The sequence below is a fragment of the Mus caroli genome, unplaced genomic scaffold (genome assembly GCF_978045245.1).
Source record: "Mus caroli unplaced genomic scaffold, Mus_caroli_1 scaffold_17, whole genome shotgun sequence".
Classification (NCBI taxonomy): Eukaryota; Metazoa; Chordata; class Mammalia; order Rodentia; family Muridae; genus Mus; species Mus caroli.
The window spans coordinates 29,728,240-29,743,262 of NW_028227272.1; the positions used below are offsets into that span (position 1 = coordinate 29,728,240).

Consider the following 15,023-nt stretch of genomic DNA (forward strand, 5'->3'; position numbering starts at 1 on the left):
TGCAGCTAGGTGGCAAGTCAACTCATGGTCTGCCATGAGGAAGTAACTGGGAGCCCAGCATACACTGAGGACTCTCAGTTGAATTCCCTTCTTTCACTTTGGGCCCAGGAAGACCTGGCTCCGACTCCACCTTTCTGCGTGACTCAGGACAAGAACCATGAAGGAAGTCAGCTCTGTTTCACTTGGTCACTCAGCCTGACTATGACACGGTAATGAAGGGAGGGGGCACACACTGACCTCTTGTAACCTCGGTCTTTCCCGAGTGAGACTAGGAAGTAACAGGCCTTGCCCTGAGTTGGAGGGCACACACTGGGGCCCACATTCTAGCTGTAAATCTTTTCACTCTAGACGTGATCAGTTTGAACGGTCGCTCCACTTCCTGCCCACGCACCGATGATACTTTCCTTTAGTCTAGAGCAGCTTCATTAATACTTCAAGTTCTACCGAGGTGTAAGGTATATGTTGGTGAGTTACAGTAGGACACCCCGAGAAACTAGAGACTAGAAATTAGAAGAGAAATGTCCTTAGAATGGCGGGGGTTGGGGGTGATGTGGGAAGAGGATTGCTCAGTGGTAAAGTACCAGGTTTGCAAAGCACGAGGACCTGTGTTCAAGGTCCAGAATCCACATTAAATATGCCAGGTGTGATGGTGTGTGCTTGTTAAGCCAACACTTTGGAGACAGAGATAGGTAGATCTCTTCCCCATGGCAGACCATGAGTTGACTTGCTGACTAGCTGCAGGGAGAGAGCCCCTAGCCAACCTGAGCTATTTGGCTACGTAAATGAGAGAACTTGACTCTCTCTCCTTGGGGAGAACCCCACCACTACCAAAAATAAAAGTATGGAGAGTGACTGAGAAATGACACCCATGTTGTTCTCTGACAAATGCTCCCACACTTGTCTGTGTACATGTACACATATGTAGGGTGAAGATCCTGACTGTTCTGTCTGGAGCTTAGCTGTCTGTTTCAGTCAGTCTCTTTACCATGGGAAAAGCTTCTAGTATCACTTCACTATCCAAACTTCTACAGAGTTCTGCATGCCCCCCACCTCCAATCAGATTCCTGCCTGAAGCAATCTCAGCAGCCTAGAGCCATGGGAGGTCTTGACAGGGCACATCTAGGAGAGGCCAGTGGTTTCTTCCCCTAACCGACCTGTAGGATGCATTGGGAGGGCAGAAGAAAAGAACAAAATCCTCAAGATTCACCTGGGCAGAGAGAGAGGCATTACTACAGACACAACACTGGAAAATGAACAAGCCTTGGAGCTGACTTCACAGGGAAAGTCAAAGAGACCTGAGAGAGACAGGGAGGAGATGGGGGAATACCACAGACCTCTTCTCACATGGTTCTGGTTCCTAGTCCCAGTACTGAAAAGCCTAAATGGAGTCAGGAGAGACCTTTATGGGCAGACAAGCTTGGGTCTCTGCTTCAGACTCTTTCTTCTGCTTGCTGACTTCATTTCTCTCTTCAGCGATGATGTCAGGGTGAAGCCACAAGCCAGATGCCCTCTGCTGGTATCCTAACATTTGTAAGGCACCCTCTCATCTATAAGCTCATTTCAGTCTTATAGCTTTTCTGGTAAGTGGTATTACTCCCATTTTTCAGATGAGAAAAACAAGGCTTAAAGAGACTGGGACTTACCTTGGGTAACAAAGCTACAGCTAAAGTCCAGGTGTCCTGGTCAGCCTCTGGGAATGCTCTGAAACTCTGTATTAGGTTAACACCAGCTGTTACTTCAGTGTAAGCTGGAGGGTTTTGGCTTTTGTGGATGAGAAGGTGTAATCTAGAGAGTGTCATTAAGACAACAAAGCAAACACAAATGAACACCATCACCAGCATCAGTACCACCACCACCATCAACACCACCACCATCAACACCAACACCACCATCACCAGCATCACCAGTATTAGTAACATCATTACCACCAACGCCATCATCAACAGCAATACTAATACCACCATTAACACCATCACCATCACCATCAACACCAACACCACCATCACCATCATCACAACCACCATAGTCACCACCAATGGTGAGCCAGTCATGGTAGCACATTCCTGAAATCCCAACACTGTAGAGGCTGAGGCAGGAGAATCAAGATTTCCAGGCCAGCCTGGGCTAGACAGCTACACACCGTTTCATCAACTCAAAAGGAAATAATCAGAAACCCAGGCGACAAATTTAATAAGTAGGAACTATGAGCAAGAATTGACATGGAGGCCGGAGAAATGGCACAGCGGCAGTGAGCATGTGCTGCTCCTGCAGAGGACCTGGGCTCAGTTCCCAGCGCCCACATGACAGCTCACAACTGTCTGGGATCCTAGTTCCAGGGGATCAGATGCCCTTCCCTGGCTTCTGCAGGCTTCTGTGGTGTATGCAAACTCACACGCATATGAACATATACATATGCACATACATTTTAAAATAATAAATCTGAAAAGAAAAGAACTGTCATAAAAGAATGACCCCTAAGGTCAAGTGTCCCTATGCAAGCTGTTTTCAGTGACAACTTCCTGTTGCCCTGTCAGGGTACCTCGCATCCCTCTCTACCATATGGTTTTCCCGCTCTTAAAAACAATGAGGTAACTTTGTTCATACTCAGGTGGAGGGTGCCTGGAATGTCACACGTGTCTCTGTAGTACATACACATAGCATTTACATGATAGAGTCAAAGCGTAGTTTGGGTCACATGGAATGTCTTACTGACATGGTCAGCAGGTGTTAGGCCTACCGTGGTCTTCGGTGGTGGTCTATGAAATGGAACAATCTGCCACTATGCTGACTTAGCAAGGCTGGCTCTGCCTGAGAATGCCAAAATGCTGATGCTTATCTTGCTCTCTGTCTTTGCTTTGGGACCAGTCACTCCACAGGTACCCACTCCTAGCGAATGGCGCCTTGAGGTGTTAGAAGCAGAGATTCATGCAGTGGCTAAGGGTAAGGAGAAAGCTCCCCTCTTTCTTCACACAGCTTTACCAAAAGCCCACCACCATCAACTTCAGAATTCTGCCTGGCAGACTTTGCTTGGGGTCCATAGCCTTTCTTGCTTCAGTCTGAGTTCTGAGAGGTTGTCTAAACTAGTGAGTTCCAAAATGGGATGATTCAAGCCTCCAGTTCTCTAGGGGTGCCCCTCACATCCGGGTGATGAAAAAACATTGTACCTAGCTTCTATGTGAACCCTACTAGCCTTGGCAAATCTTTTAAGCTGTTTCCCCTAGTAGCCTCAGATACATATAGTTGCCCTCACTCCCCACAGAAGCCCACGTTCATTAGAGTACCTATAAATCTCACTTTTTCTCCTGTTAGTCTAGCCTTAAGTTCTTTATCTCTGTGCTGTCTCTTCCCTGTTATCTCTGCCCTTCCTTCTGAAGTGACCCAGCAGCCTTCTACAGTAGCTGTAGCCATTGCAGACCCAGGAGAGGGAGGAAAGGTCTCAGGGACCACAGGCAGGAAGGTGCCCTCTCTCTTCCCGCCAGTCTCATTTCTCTTTCTCCACATCCCTCTCCTACCCTCCTCCCACTTGGCTCAAGTTGACAAGGAGCAGAGCCATGGGTGTACAGGTATTATTTTTTTTTCCTGGTGGGGGAAAGGGGTGGGGATTGAGGAAAGAAAAGACTGGGCAAGGATGATTGGCATGAGGCCACGCCTTCTTTTGTCCTCCTCCCCCTGGTACTCATTCTCTCCTCTTCAGGGAAATACACCTGTTTGGGGCCAGCAGCCAGTGGGGACAGGCTCGCCTCTGCTCCTCCTGCTGCCACCTCAAGTGCTGTGGGGATTCCTGAGGGAGCCTGAGGGACTCTCTGGAGCCATGAGGGGGCCTCACTGGAGAGTTCCCTGGCTGTGTCTGAGCTGCCTGTATTCTTGCCTCCTCTTGCTACCTGGTAAGCCAAGTATGTGGGAAAGAGGTCTGGGTCTGGTGCAGGGGAGCTGGCTTCAGAGAGGAAGGGAGGAAAGGAGAGAGAGAGGAGGAGGGAGGGAGAGAGAGAGAGAGAGAGAGAGAGAGAGAGAGAGAGAGAGAGAGAGAGAGAGAGAGAGAGAGAGAGAGAGAGAGATGGGTATGGGACAAGGTGGAAGATAAATGTCTTGGGGACAAGAGGTGGCCTGGCTTGGGGAACCCATGGTGAAGGGGACCAGAACTTCATTTGCATAGAAAGTGAAAGAGGCAGGACCATAGTGAGAGAGTTGGAGAGACTCTAAAGGGAAAATCAGAAAATCTGCTCACAGGAGAAAAAGAGAACTCTTACAGAGATGTCACAGCAGAAAACAAGATGGGTGGGAAATAAATGAGCTAAAGAATGCGGCCATAAAGGAGAAAATTGTAGAAGAAAGGAAGGAGGCGGGTTGGTTTTGGAGGATGATGGGAACGGAAGCCGGGCATGGGCAGAGGCAGCCGAGATGCTCAGACCAGCCAGTGAGCTGTCTCAAAATCCCAGCTTCCTGCTATTTCAAAACCATGCTGCCAGCCTTGGCTTTGCATACCTATGCCCAGGGTTCAGAGTGGTGGTCACAGGGCCTGCTGGGGATGTTCTCCAGGTCCCCGAGACTCCTTCCTGTCACTTTCCCAGCTGCCAGCCTGACTGCCAGTTGGGGTTTCATTCTGTGCATAGGGGTGTCTGAGTGTTCTGGGAAGGCTGAGGCTTGGGAGCCCAGACCAAAGTCAGAGTGAGAGCCCCTCTAGAATCTCAACAGGCCTTGGGGAGCTTTTGCTGAGCTGGGGATCAAACCCAGGGTCTTGCTGTGTTAACCACATTCTGTGTACCACAGAACTATGCCTTCTGCTCAGTTCTTAAATGTTTATATTTTGTGATTCAAGCTCATTGGGACAAGACAAGGCAGTGCATCTCTGTAATCTCAGCTCAGGAGGCAGAGGCATGCTGGTGGGTGGGTGGGCAAGTTCAAGATCATACTCAGTTTGAGGCCAGCCTGGCTACTCAGTCTCAAAACATAAAGTAAAGCCAAATGTCAGCTCTCGCACTTGGGATGTAGCTTAGCAATAGATTGCCTGTCTAATGAGCCTGAAGCCCGGGGTCCAACCCTCAGAGCTACCAAAACAAACAAAACAGCAGCAGAAATGAGCTTTAAGCACTCAAGGCCAGATCTGAAGCAGGTCTAAAGGGCTGGAGAGATGATTCAATGGGCTAGAGCAGTGGCTGTTTTTCCAGAGGACGTGTGTTCAATTCCCAGTGTCCACATAGAGCTCACAATTGTCTGTAACCTCAACCCTAGGGGATCCAACACCTTCACTGTACACTCATGTAGTACACAGCCAGACAAATAGGCAAAATACCCATACATATAAAAATAAGCATTTAAAAATGAACAACCTGGACCCGATGTTTCAAGTCTGTTATCTAGTATTCAGGAAGCAAGAACATCACTGTGAGTTTGAGGATAGCCTGGGCTATGTAATTAATCTATGGGTATGGATATAGACAGAGTCATGGTTTAGGTATATTAAATTGTCAAAAAACAAATAAAAGGTATTTAAAATCTCCCCGAAAGCCAACTCTGAAAGTATTGGTACCAATTTGCCCCAAAGCGGTTGGATCACTAAATTCTGTGTTCTATAGAGAGGCTCCAGGGTGCGGACGGTGGAGAAAACAGAGGGCGTGGCCAGAGAAGGAAAGGGGGATGATTCAGAGAGATGACCTATAGAAGTGTGGCATGTCCTGGAACTGGGTCCTGTGGTGACAGGAGCAGAGCCAGGAGGGTCGGAGGGAGAGGCAGTGACATGATGAGGGGCTTCATGGGAAATCCAGTCACTAGGCTGCCTAAGGCAGCTTCTGAGGGGCCCTTCCGGCTCCTGGAGGGGTCTACGAAGGCCCCACATATGTCTGGGTCTAAGCTGTCCATTCACACTTGTAGGCACAAGACACCCAAGACCAAGTTCTCAGCGCAAAGGAGATTTATTTGCCACAGAGGGACAAAGGTCAGGGAATAAGAGACAAAGCCCCGGAGATATCAGATGGAAGAAGAAGGGAAAGGGGACGGTGGAGAGGGGGAAGGGATATTTGTCCTGTGGTGGGGGTGGGCAAAAGATTGTATCTAGATAGAGAGGAGGCAGACGTGGCCCATAGGCAAATGACGATTTATAAAGGTAAAAGGGGAAACCCCGTGTTAGGATGAGGTGTTTAATTTTGATTGGATAGTTTAATTTGGTGGACCAAGAGTGGGTTTTGATCGCTAGATCCAATACTTTGATAGCTGGACCTTGGTATAGTCAGCCTCAGGAGAAGGAAGTGTTCAAATAAGGGAATGAGTGGACCTTGGGGGCTAGCTTTAGGAATATAATCTAAAGGTAGAGGGAATGAAGGAGACGGGCCAGGCCTGCTAGGATCCTGTTTGCCTGTGTTCAGGCTAGCTGGAGTCCCTCCAGGCTAGACCTTTTGCCACCTCTGAAGAAGGTATTGAAGTCGTTGGCCCCAGGTCAGATAGAAAGCGCAGAGCTTCCACAGAAGAGGTCCTTCCTGGTAGAGCCTAGGCTCCAGAGTGAAAGTTCTGGAAAGCTGAGGACAAAGGTGGACCAGACAGGGAGCGTAACTCTGTGACTCCTGTCAGGAATGACTCACGAGGAAGCCCGGCAGCTATGCTTCCCGTTAGGACCATCAGTGACCTAGTCACAGAGGTGACAACGCTGCTTTGAGTGGCCACTGGGAAGATAGGAGGTCATTGCTAATGCAGGATGGAGACGAGACCCTTGGCCACAGGATACACAGGGGGAAAGGGCATCCTTGGCCTTCTTTTAGAGAGCATCCAATCTTTTCATTGGGCTAAGAAAGTCCACCCCCCCCCAGCCTGCAGCCAAGGCGATCGAAACTCCACAGGCACATCTGTCCCCTCCTGTCCCCGAGGTCCCCCACCCCTGCCCAGGGACATTCAGAAGAAGAGGATCTTTGTACAGGATATCCTGTTGAGGAAAGCAAAGAGATGCAGGCGAGGGACTCAACAATAGATGTGACTGCAGAAGAGCTCGGCAGCCAGGCAGCAGAGGCAAAGGTCTGTGGCCGGACAGTCTCAGCGTGTTAGATGGCGAACGAGTCTAAAGGAAGGGGCTCTAGTGTGTAGCATTGTCACAAGGATAAATTGAGATAGCATCAAGAAGGGCCGTGCAAACATCTTTGAAAGGGGTCCTTCTGATGGGGGTGGGGTGGAGTTAGCAGGCAGGGAGTACAATGGAGCAGGAAGTAAAGTGGACACCTCTGTTGGCTCAGGTGGCAGGTCCCTACACCTCAGGAACTACCTACCCGTCCTGTGTGCTTGTATGTGCTGCCTTGCTTTGCTTCAAATGTGCCTTATTGCCTGAACCGACCCAAAAGCCCCCTACCTCTGCCACAGGGCCAAACTCTGCTGTTTCTGCGGGTCCTTTCTCTTGGGCAGTCTCCTCCATGCCCTGACCTCTGAGAGAGGATGGTCCAGGCACTGTTTAGCAAATAAGTGGCTTGTGTCTTTGTTGCCAGGAGAGGCTGAGAAGTCGTCGACCTTTTCGATGCTCAAAGGAATGGTCTTTGCTACTGTGTTTGCTACTTTGTTTTCTGGTTTCTTGGCAGGTTGAATACCTCACAAAGACATGCAAAGCAATCTCAGGGGCCTCTTCCCTCTAGACTGGGTCTAACACTCTGTAGGCCCAGGCTCCTCCTAGTTTCAACCTTTTCCCTCACGATGGGTCTTTCTGTTAGGCTCAGCTCATCCTTTCTCCAGCATCTACTCAGTTGCTGCTCCAAACAAGTGTGATTTGTCGGCACCTCACATGTTGAGAGACAGGGCAGTTGTGCCACACAAATGTCAGCAATGGTGGCTGCACCCACAATGGACCCTGGCCTGTGTGGTAGGCATCTCTGTCCTATCCGTGTGTATATGTTTCAGGACTCACAGGCATTGACTCTGTACTTTGGACTCCAAACAGTGCCTTGTGGTGAATTCAGGAACTGAAGGCAATTCAGGCTTTGAAGCTGCTCACTTCCTGAAAGCCTGCTCATGCCAGTGACTTCAGACACTAAGATGGAGAAGTCATGGTCCTTGCCTCCCAAAGCTCCCTAACTTAGGTGATCTGTTTCAGGTCACGCTGTCCAGAAAATAAGGCAGCTAGGACAAGAATCCAGGTTTCCTTAGCCACAGAAATGCTGACAAGAGAGAACCATCATTCATTTATTTGTTACTTTAAAGGGTGACCTAAGGTTGGACTCCAAGTGCCTGACATTGTTCTCAGGTGGCCCTTATGTTCACAGTAAAGGCTAAAACAGTCCCTGGAGCTAAGAGCTTGCCGACTGCAAACTGGTACTAAATAATTACAGAAATGTTCCCCAGGGAGGGATGAGGATAAAGGAGGTGTTGAGAGGGCTTGGTTTAGACTGGACCTGGGATGGTCTGTCTGAGTAACTGCTGTGTGTATGAGCTGAGCCCTGATGGTTGAAGAGGAAACACAGGGAGCACGTGCCAGGCACGAGTCGACAGGGCAAGAGCATGTGGGGCATTCTCAGAGACTGGCCCATTGGGGGCTTAGAGAGGTGGCAGGAGCTGTATCCTGCAGGTCTGACAGCTGTGGGATGGATTCTGGATTCTAAGTAACTAACGCGGGCAGGCAGTGAGGGGTGACTCATGCAGGCTTTAGAAAGATCTTTTTTCCTGGATACTGTGATTGAAAATGTACAGAGCAGTGTATCAGTGGAATAAGAGGACAGACAGGAGCCAGGGAGGCTCCAGGCAGAAGATGCTGGCATGGTGGTGGCGTAGAGACCCAGAAAGAATGAAAGACCCAGCAACTGACGTTCTAGCAAGCCTGCAGAGACACAGAAATGAGGCGGCACCAAATGTCGCTTGGTGAGCTTGGAAAGAGGCTAATGACTTCACATACTTTGCCTCTCTGGTATTATAATCTCTGTCATTGTCCCAGTTTCATAGGTAAGTACCCCAAGCCTCGGGGGAATCAGATAATTTGCAGAGTCACACGGCAAATGTTTGTCAGCCTAACTCTAGGTGTCAGCTCATAGTCATGTCATGGACCCATTGGCTTCTGCCATTTCCTGCCCACATCTTGCTCAAAAAGAACCTTGTTAGGACAAGCCAAAAGCACTGTGCCTGGCAGGAGTCACAGCAGGCAAAGTCACCCTGTTTCTCCCTTCCCTCCATCCCAAGTCATAGAGTCCCCGAGTGGAGGTCAAAGGAACTGGTCAAATCAAAGATCAGATTCATTGTCCCCTCGTAGAGTGCTTTTGTTTCCCCTCATTAGTGGGTGGAGCCACATTCTCTGAACCGACATTAACACTGTAGATCTGCATCATCAAGGAAGACCTTCCAAAATCCACACCTCACAGCAGACTCTAAAACAAGAGAATCCACCCTTCTTTCCAGCTACATCTGCTAGAGCCATCAAACAAGGCCAGTCAGCCAGCGGCTTCTTCACCTGGGGTGTCGTTGCCTTGGGTGAGGCCCTCTTAGCTCACTTCTCCTAGTATGTGGGACACTCCAGGACAATATTTGAAGCACCAAGACCCCCGACAACCACAACCTCCACGTGCCAATCCAGTGCCTACTCTCAGAAGTATGACCTCCAGTCTCTGCCCTCTTTGTTTTATAGCTTGCCTAGCTTAGCTCCCATCTGAGGTGGGCATAGCCACCTAGCCTAAGATTGCTCTTGGGTTCTTCAGCTACTAATAGCAAATATGCTAAGGGAAGGGCACACTTCTCAGGCCTCATAACTATCTTGTGGGCCTCTTCCTAGTACTAAGGTTATTGTGACAATTGCAGGAGCTATGGGTGCCACCTCATTCTCCCTCCAACCTCACTGACAGAACTAAAAGGCTAGGGCCTGGGGAGTGCGTGCAAAAGATGTCGATGATGTCATTCTAGTCTGCTCCAGGTGATCTGCCAGACTCTCTCGGGTATTTCGATTTAGTCTCTTTCCTTGTCTTGAATTCTAGGACAGATAAAAGAAAAACACACCATGGTGCATGCAGTACCTGTCAGTTTATTCAAGGCTGATTTGCACACAGAGGGTGGAAGGCTGGCCCTCCCTCCCTCAACTTCTATACACTTTCCAACGCATTTACTGCTAAAAATGCTACCGTTGGGTTCTCTGCTTGGACTCTACTCTCTCCCAGGCAACCCTGCAAAGAGATCGCCAGCCAAGAAAGAACACTGAGGAAGTGAAGGAGATTGTGGGAAATTTGGTTTATGGGGTTTTCACCTCTAGTTCCAGGAGAAAAACCCAAAACAAACAGAGAAGGTGCTAAGACGCAGCCTCAGCCCACAGAGCATGCCAGGTGAAGCACATTTTCTCTTTGCGGTGTGACACTCCACCCCACTGGAATGTATTCTTCTGTCCTCTACACCCCTGCTGCCACCACTCCCCCTGAATCAACAGCACACCCATCACCTCCTCATGACTTTAGAGTCACCAGAGGGCAACTGAGAAGAGTGATGACCATTTTCACTTTCAACCTCACCATCCCTGGAGCCCTGAGAGGCACCACACAGCTGGGGGGGGGCATGGCTTTATTGAGGCCAGAGTAGGCAGAGCGTGTACTGAGGTCTCCAGGACACAGCTACAAGGCTCAGCCCCACCTCAGAACCAAAGGCTTTGCTATCCCTGTGTGACGCTTCTCCTCTCTTAGAACTTGGAAGTTTTTCTAATTTAGATTGTCCAACATGGACCATCGGACAGTGGTTTTGCCACTCCGAGAGTGCAACAACTCACTACTCACACTGATCATCAGAGAGAGAAGAGCCAGGAAATAGAAATGTCCTGTTGCCACGTTCTCTGCTCCTAAACACGCACCTGGCTTGTCCCCAGGCTCAGCTCCTCAATCAACACAGCAGCTCAAGAACCTGGGGCAGGCCAACTGTCATAGCTCACCCCCATTCCACACTCCAGATGGCAGTCCTAGAGCTGAGCAGAAGCGTGCATCCTCCGAGCCTTGTGCCTTGCTTTGGTGACCGTCAGCCTCTGCTTAGATGTTGGGCAGGTTACTAGCCTAGAATTCTCACTGTGCAGTGTGGGCCCCTATTGGTGACACATAGGACAAAGCTTGATGAGAATACCAAGCATTTGTATTTTTATTATTCAGGGAGCTCAAATGTGCTACCTACCAAATCTTCCTGGTAAGGGCCTCACCATCATACTGAGAAGCAAGCCTCCAAAAGATGAGGCATGGAGGGACAAGCTCACGCCATTCCAAAGCATAGCAGGGACCAGGAAACTGGACTTCGGGAGAAGAAGGGAGGGGCTCTCATGACACAGCAAAGTGAGCAGGGGGACACGAGTCACTTGGGGGTAGTTGGTGCCAAACTACAATGCGGGGCACAAGGGAGAGGAAAAAATGGAAGGTGACTCAGAGGGCTTCAGCCAGGACACCTGGGAACAGTAATTAACAGTTAACAGGAGGAGGGGGATAGAAGGTTCCACTTAGGTGTAAGCTGCACAGAAGAAGCTATGCAGATCTGTGAGTTTGAAGCATAGTCTACAAAGGCAAGTTTCAGGACAGTCAAGGCTACACAGAGGAAGCCTGTCTCGAAAAACAAACAAAAGAAAACAAAAGTTACAGCCGTGCATTAACTTAGGTTGTAAAATTTTATTGTGTGGGAAACCCAAGGCAGTTGGGTGTTACAGTGTACACTTAAAGGTAGGCTGAGCACACAGTGGGACAGAAGTCTTAATTCTCACGTGAGGTGTGTTATTACTTCTGGCTTTGAGGCCCAGCAAAAGTTCCAGTCTCTTAGACTGTAAGATATATTCTTATAATATCATATTTCCACACCCGTCATTTTGCTTTATAGTGTTTCTTAAAATGTGGTCCATGGGCTACAGAGACCAGGATCATCCTGAACACCCACTAAAATGCAGATTCCTGGGTTACACACACAGACACACACAGACACACACACACACACAGAAAATTAGACTCTCAATGTCAGTCCAAGGACACTTCTTTGGTCACAGATAAGTTCTTACTTTGTGGCCCAGACTATCTCCAGTAGCCCAGGTTAGGCTCAAACTTGAGTCGATCCTCGTTTCAGCCTTGGAAGTGCTGGGATCATGGGCAAGAACCATACTTTCTTGCACATAGGCCGGATTCTTTAAAATATCCAACATGGATTCTGATTTACCTTATCTTTTATAAAAAAGATTTTATTTATTTTTAATTATGTGTATGTATGTGTGTGTGCTGCCTCTATGAGTTTATGTGTACCACACTCATGCAGGCTCCTGGGGAAGCCAGAAGGTCTCAGATTCCCTGGAACTGGAGTTACAGGCAGCTGTGAGCTGCCTGATGTGGGTGCTGGGAATTGAACCTGGGTCCATGAGAGCAGGAAGCACTTTTAGCTGCTGAGCCATCCCTCCACCTCCTCATTCTATTGTTTAAGGACCAGTTTCTTACGAAAAATAGTTTCTCTTACCACCATTTCATACTCGAGCATGGCACCCCAAGATTAGTGCATAATCTACACATCATTTCCCAAAGAGCTCACCAGTCCGTGGGGAGCGCGGCTAGGATGTGTTGTTGAAATAGCGAAGAAAGACAGAAGCCATCAGTGTGTCTGTTGTATTAACACAAAACCCTCCCTTCTCAACCCAGGCTCAACCGAGTGAGGTGTTTTTTTTTTTCCTACTTAAATCCCAAACGTTAAAACCCAGGTCAGAAAATGAAGCAGCTCTTGCCTTCTTGTCTGTTTTCATGGGAGGGAGAGGGAGGGGGGAGGGGGGGAGAGATTGACATATGTACCTGTCGAGGTCACAGGGAAACTTATGAGAGTCAGTCTTCTTCTTCCCACTATGGGTCCTGGGGATCAAACTCAAGCCATCAGTCTTAGTAGCAAGCACCCTTAACCTCTGCCCATCTCAGCAGCCCAAAACTTTTTTTTGAGACAAAGTCTCTGTATATCACTCAAATTAGTATCAAACTCAAGCAATCCTCCAGTCTCAGCCTCCCAAGCACTGGCTTTACAGATGTGCACCACCACAGCTGGCCTTCAGGACTTTAAAAGGAAGGCATGAATAATTCATAGGTTTTTAGTCATTTGCGTCCCTTGACAGTGACAGTCACGGTCCCCGCTCCTCTTGGCTTTTTATGTTGATTTTCATGAGGTCATGCATTCATTTTCCATTTCTGCTCTAAATTCAGCATGTCCATAATAGGCTTTAAAACTCTAATGCTGGGTCTGGCTTGCTGATATTTTGCCTAGGGTATTTGTGTGGATTTATTATCAAGGTTGGTTTGTCTTAGTTTTTTCTTCCTGAAGTGTCTTTGTATAGTTTTAACATTAAAGTTACATTAGCGCTGTAAAACCAGCCATAAAGCAAACTCCGCAAGAGACTATGTAAAGTCGAAACTACACAACCCTCACAGGTCCAATAAGAAGGTCCAGCAAGGTACTCAGCAGCTCCGCCCACTCCTTTGTCTACAGAAGTTTAGACAGTTCTCCCAGGAAGCCGTTCTATTAATAAAGTACACCGGTTTGCGGGTGAGTCACTCGACTTGTGTGAATTAGAGCCGATTCACAAATTCTCTCACTTCCAAGTCTGAATGGCTCTTTCAGGAAGGGAATGAAGGAGCTGGGCGTGGTGGCTCAGTCTTAAAACTCTACACCAGGGAGGTTGAGGCCAGAGGATGGCTTTAAAACCTAGGATGTGTTGCGAGGTGGAGATAGAGACCGAAAGAGAACTAATTAGAGGCAACTCTAAGAACTGCACACAAACCTAAACTTCTCTGTGACCTGCCTTCCGACCACTTGACCACTTGTAAGCACTTAGGTTGAAGGTTGAAGGCTGGCGCAGGTACTGTGCTTGCCTGGCCTTGCCAACGTTCCTGTTCCCATCTCCAGCACAAAGAAAAGGAATAAAATCTATTTCCTCTCAAAAAAGAACAACACTATAAAGTAATATCTTGCTGTAGCCAATTGATGTCTGAGCACATTAGATGGAAAATTCCAGGAGTGATTATTTCATAGGTTTAAAAAACTTATCACAAGGATATTCTTACTGCTGCATGTTATTATTGCTGTTGATCTCGTCTAATGCCTAATTTATAAATTAAACTTTAGCATAGTGTGTATGTATAGGGAGAAATGATTATATTATATAGGGTTGGATACTGTTCACAGTTCCAGGCCCCCACCTGGGCCTTGGAATGGATTCCCTGAGGATAACAGGGATTGCTGAAGTCCAAGAACAAAGAGTTACCTCTGTAGTAAGGACGTTGACTGCTTCTCCTCCTGCAGTTTCCCATCGTCTGTTCACAATTCCAGGTTGATTTTACCTGTTTCATCTCATGGAAGATATCCTCAAGTCAGAAAAGTCTTGCTCATTTTAATTCTGGGATAGATAACCCAGGGTTTCACATTTGAAAAGTACATGTATTATTAGTGAGCCACATTCCCAGCTCCCGGATTTTCTTCTTCCTCTTCTTCATTTGGGGGGGGGGGTTGTATAGATAGTTTTACTATATAGTTTAAGTTGAATTCAAAGTCACTATGGGACTCAGGAGTTTCAAACTAGAGACTTGAGATTCTGCCTCAGCCTCCAAGTGCCGGGATTACACACACACAGACACATAGACACACACACCCATACCCACCAACACCCACATCCACACACAGACACACAGATACACAGACACAGACATACACAGACACACACAGACACACAGAGATACACAAATACACAGACACACACACAGATACACAAACACACACACAGACATAGACAAACACACACACACAAGATACTGTCAGCTCTTAGGTGGTTCTGAAGCCACCCTGAGCAGCTGGCTTCTCTGTGGGAAGCCTGCACTGCCACCTCTCATTGGTTGGACTGGCTTTCCAGGGCCTTTCTCAAAAACATCTCTGAACCTCTGAGCTAGAACAGGTCTTGTTGGCTAGCCCCTGCTCACTCAGCCCAGGAGCATACATAGCATCCCAGAAGGCTTTTTTCTACCCTGGGCTACTTCCTCGCCATGGTGAGGGAGACTGCCTCCTTGTTTGTCCCTCTTAGGGCTGTTTAAAGAGAAGGAGTATTTGACAACTTT

The 15,023-nt window shown here is 48.2% G+C and overlaps 1 protein-coding gene across 2 annotated transcripts in view; it reads left to right on the top strand.

Moving 5' to 3' along the window:
* Positions 1–3,719: 3,719 nt before the first annotated feature.
* Positions 3,720–15,023, top strand: part of Muc4 (mucin 4, cell surface associated) — a 49,573-nt gene continuing 38,269 nt past the window's right edge. For both annotated transcript variants that reach the window (XR_015045694.1, XM_085832184.1), the window contains exon 1: positions 3,720–3,884. Coding sequence is in view for 1 of the 2 variants with exons in the window: in XM_085832184.1 (XP_085688310.1) it covers positions 3,812–3,884 (73 nt within the window). In the remaining variant the exon portion in view is untranslated. The remainder of the gene's footprint in view (positions 3,885–15,023) is intronic.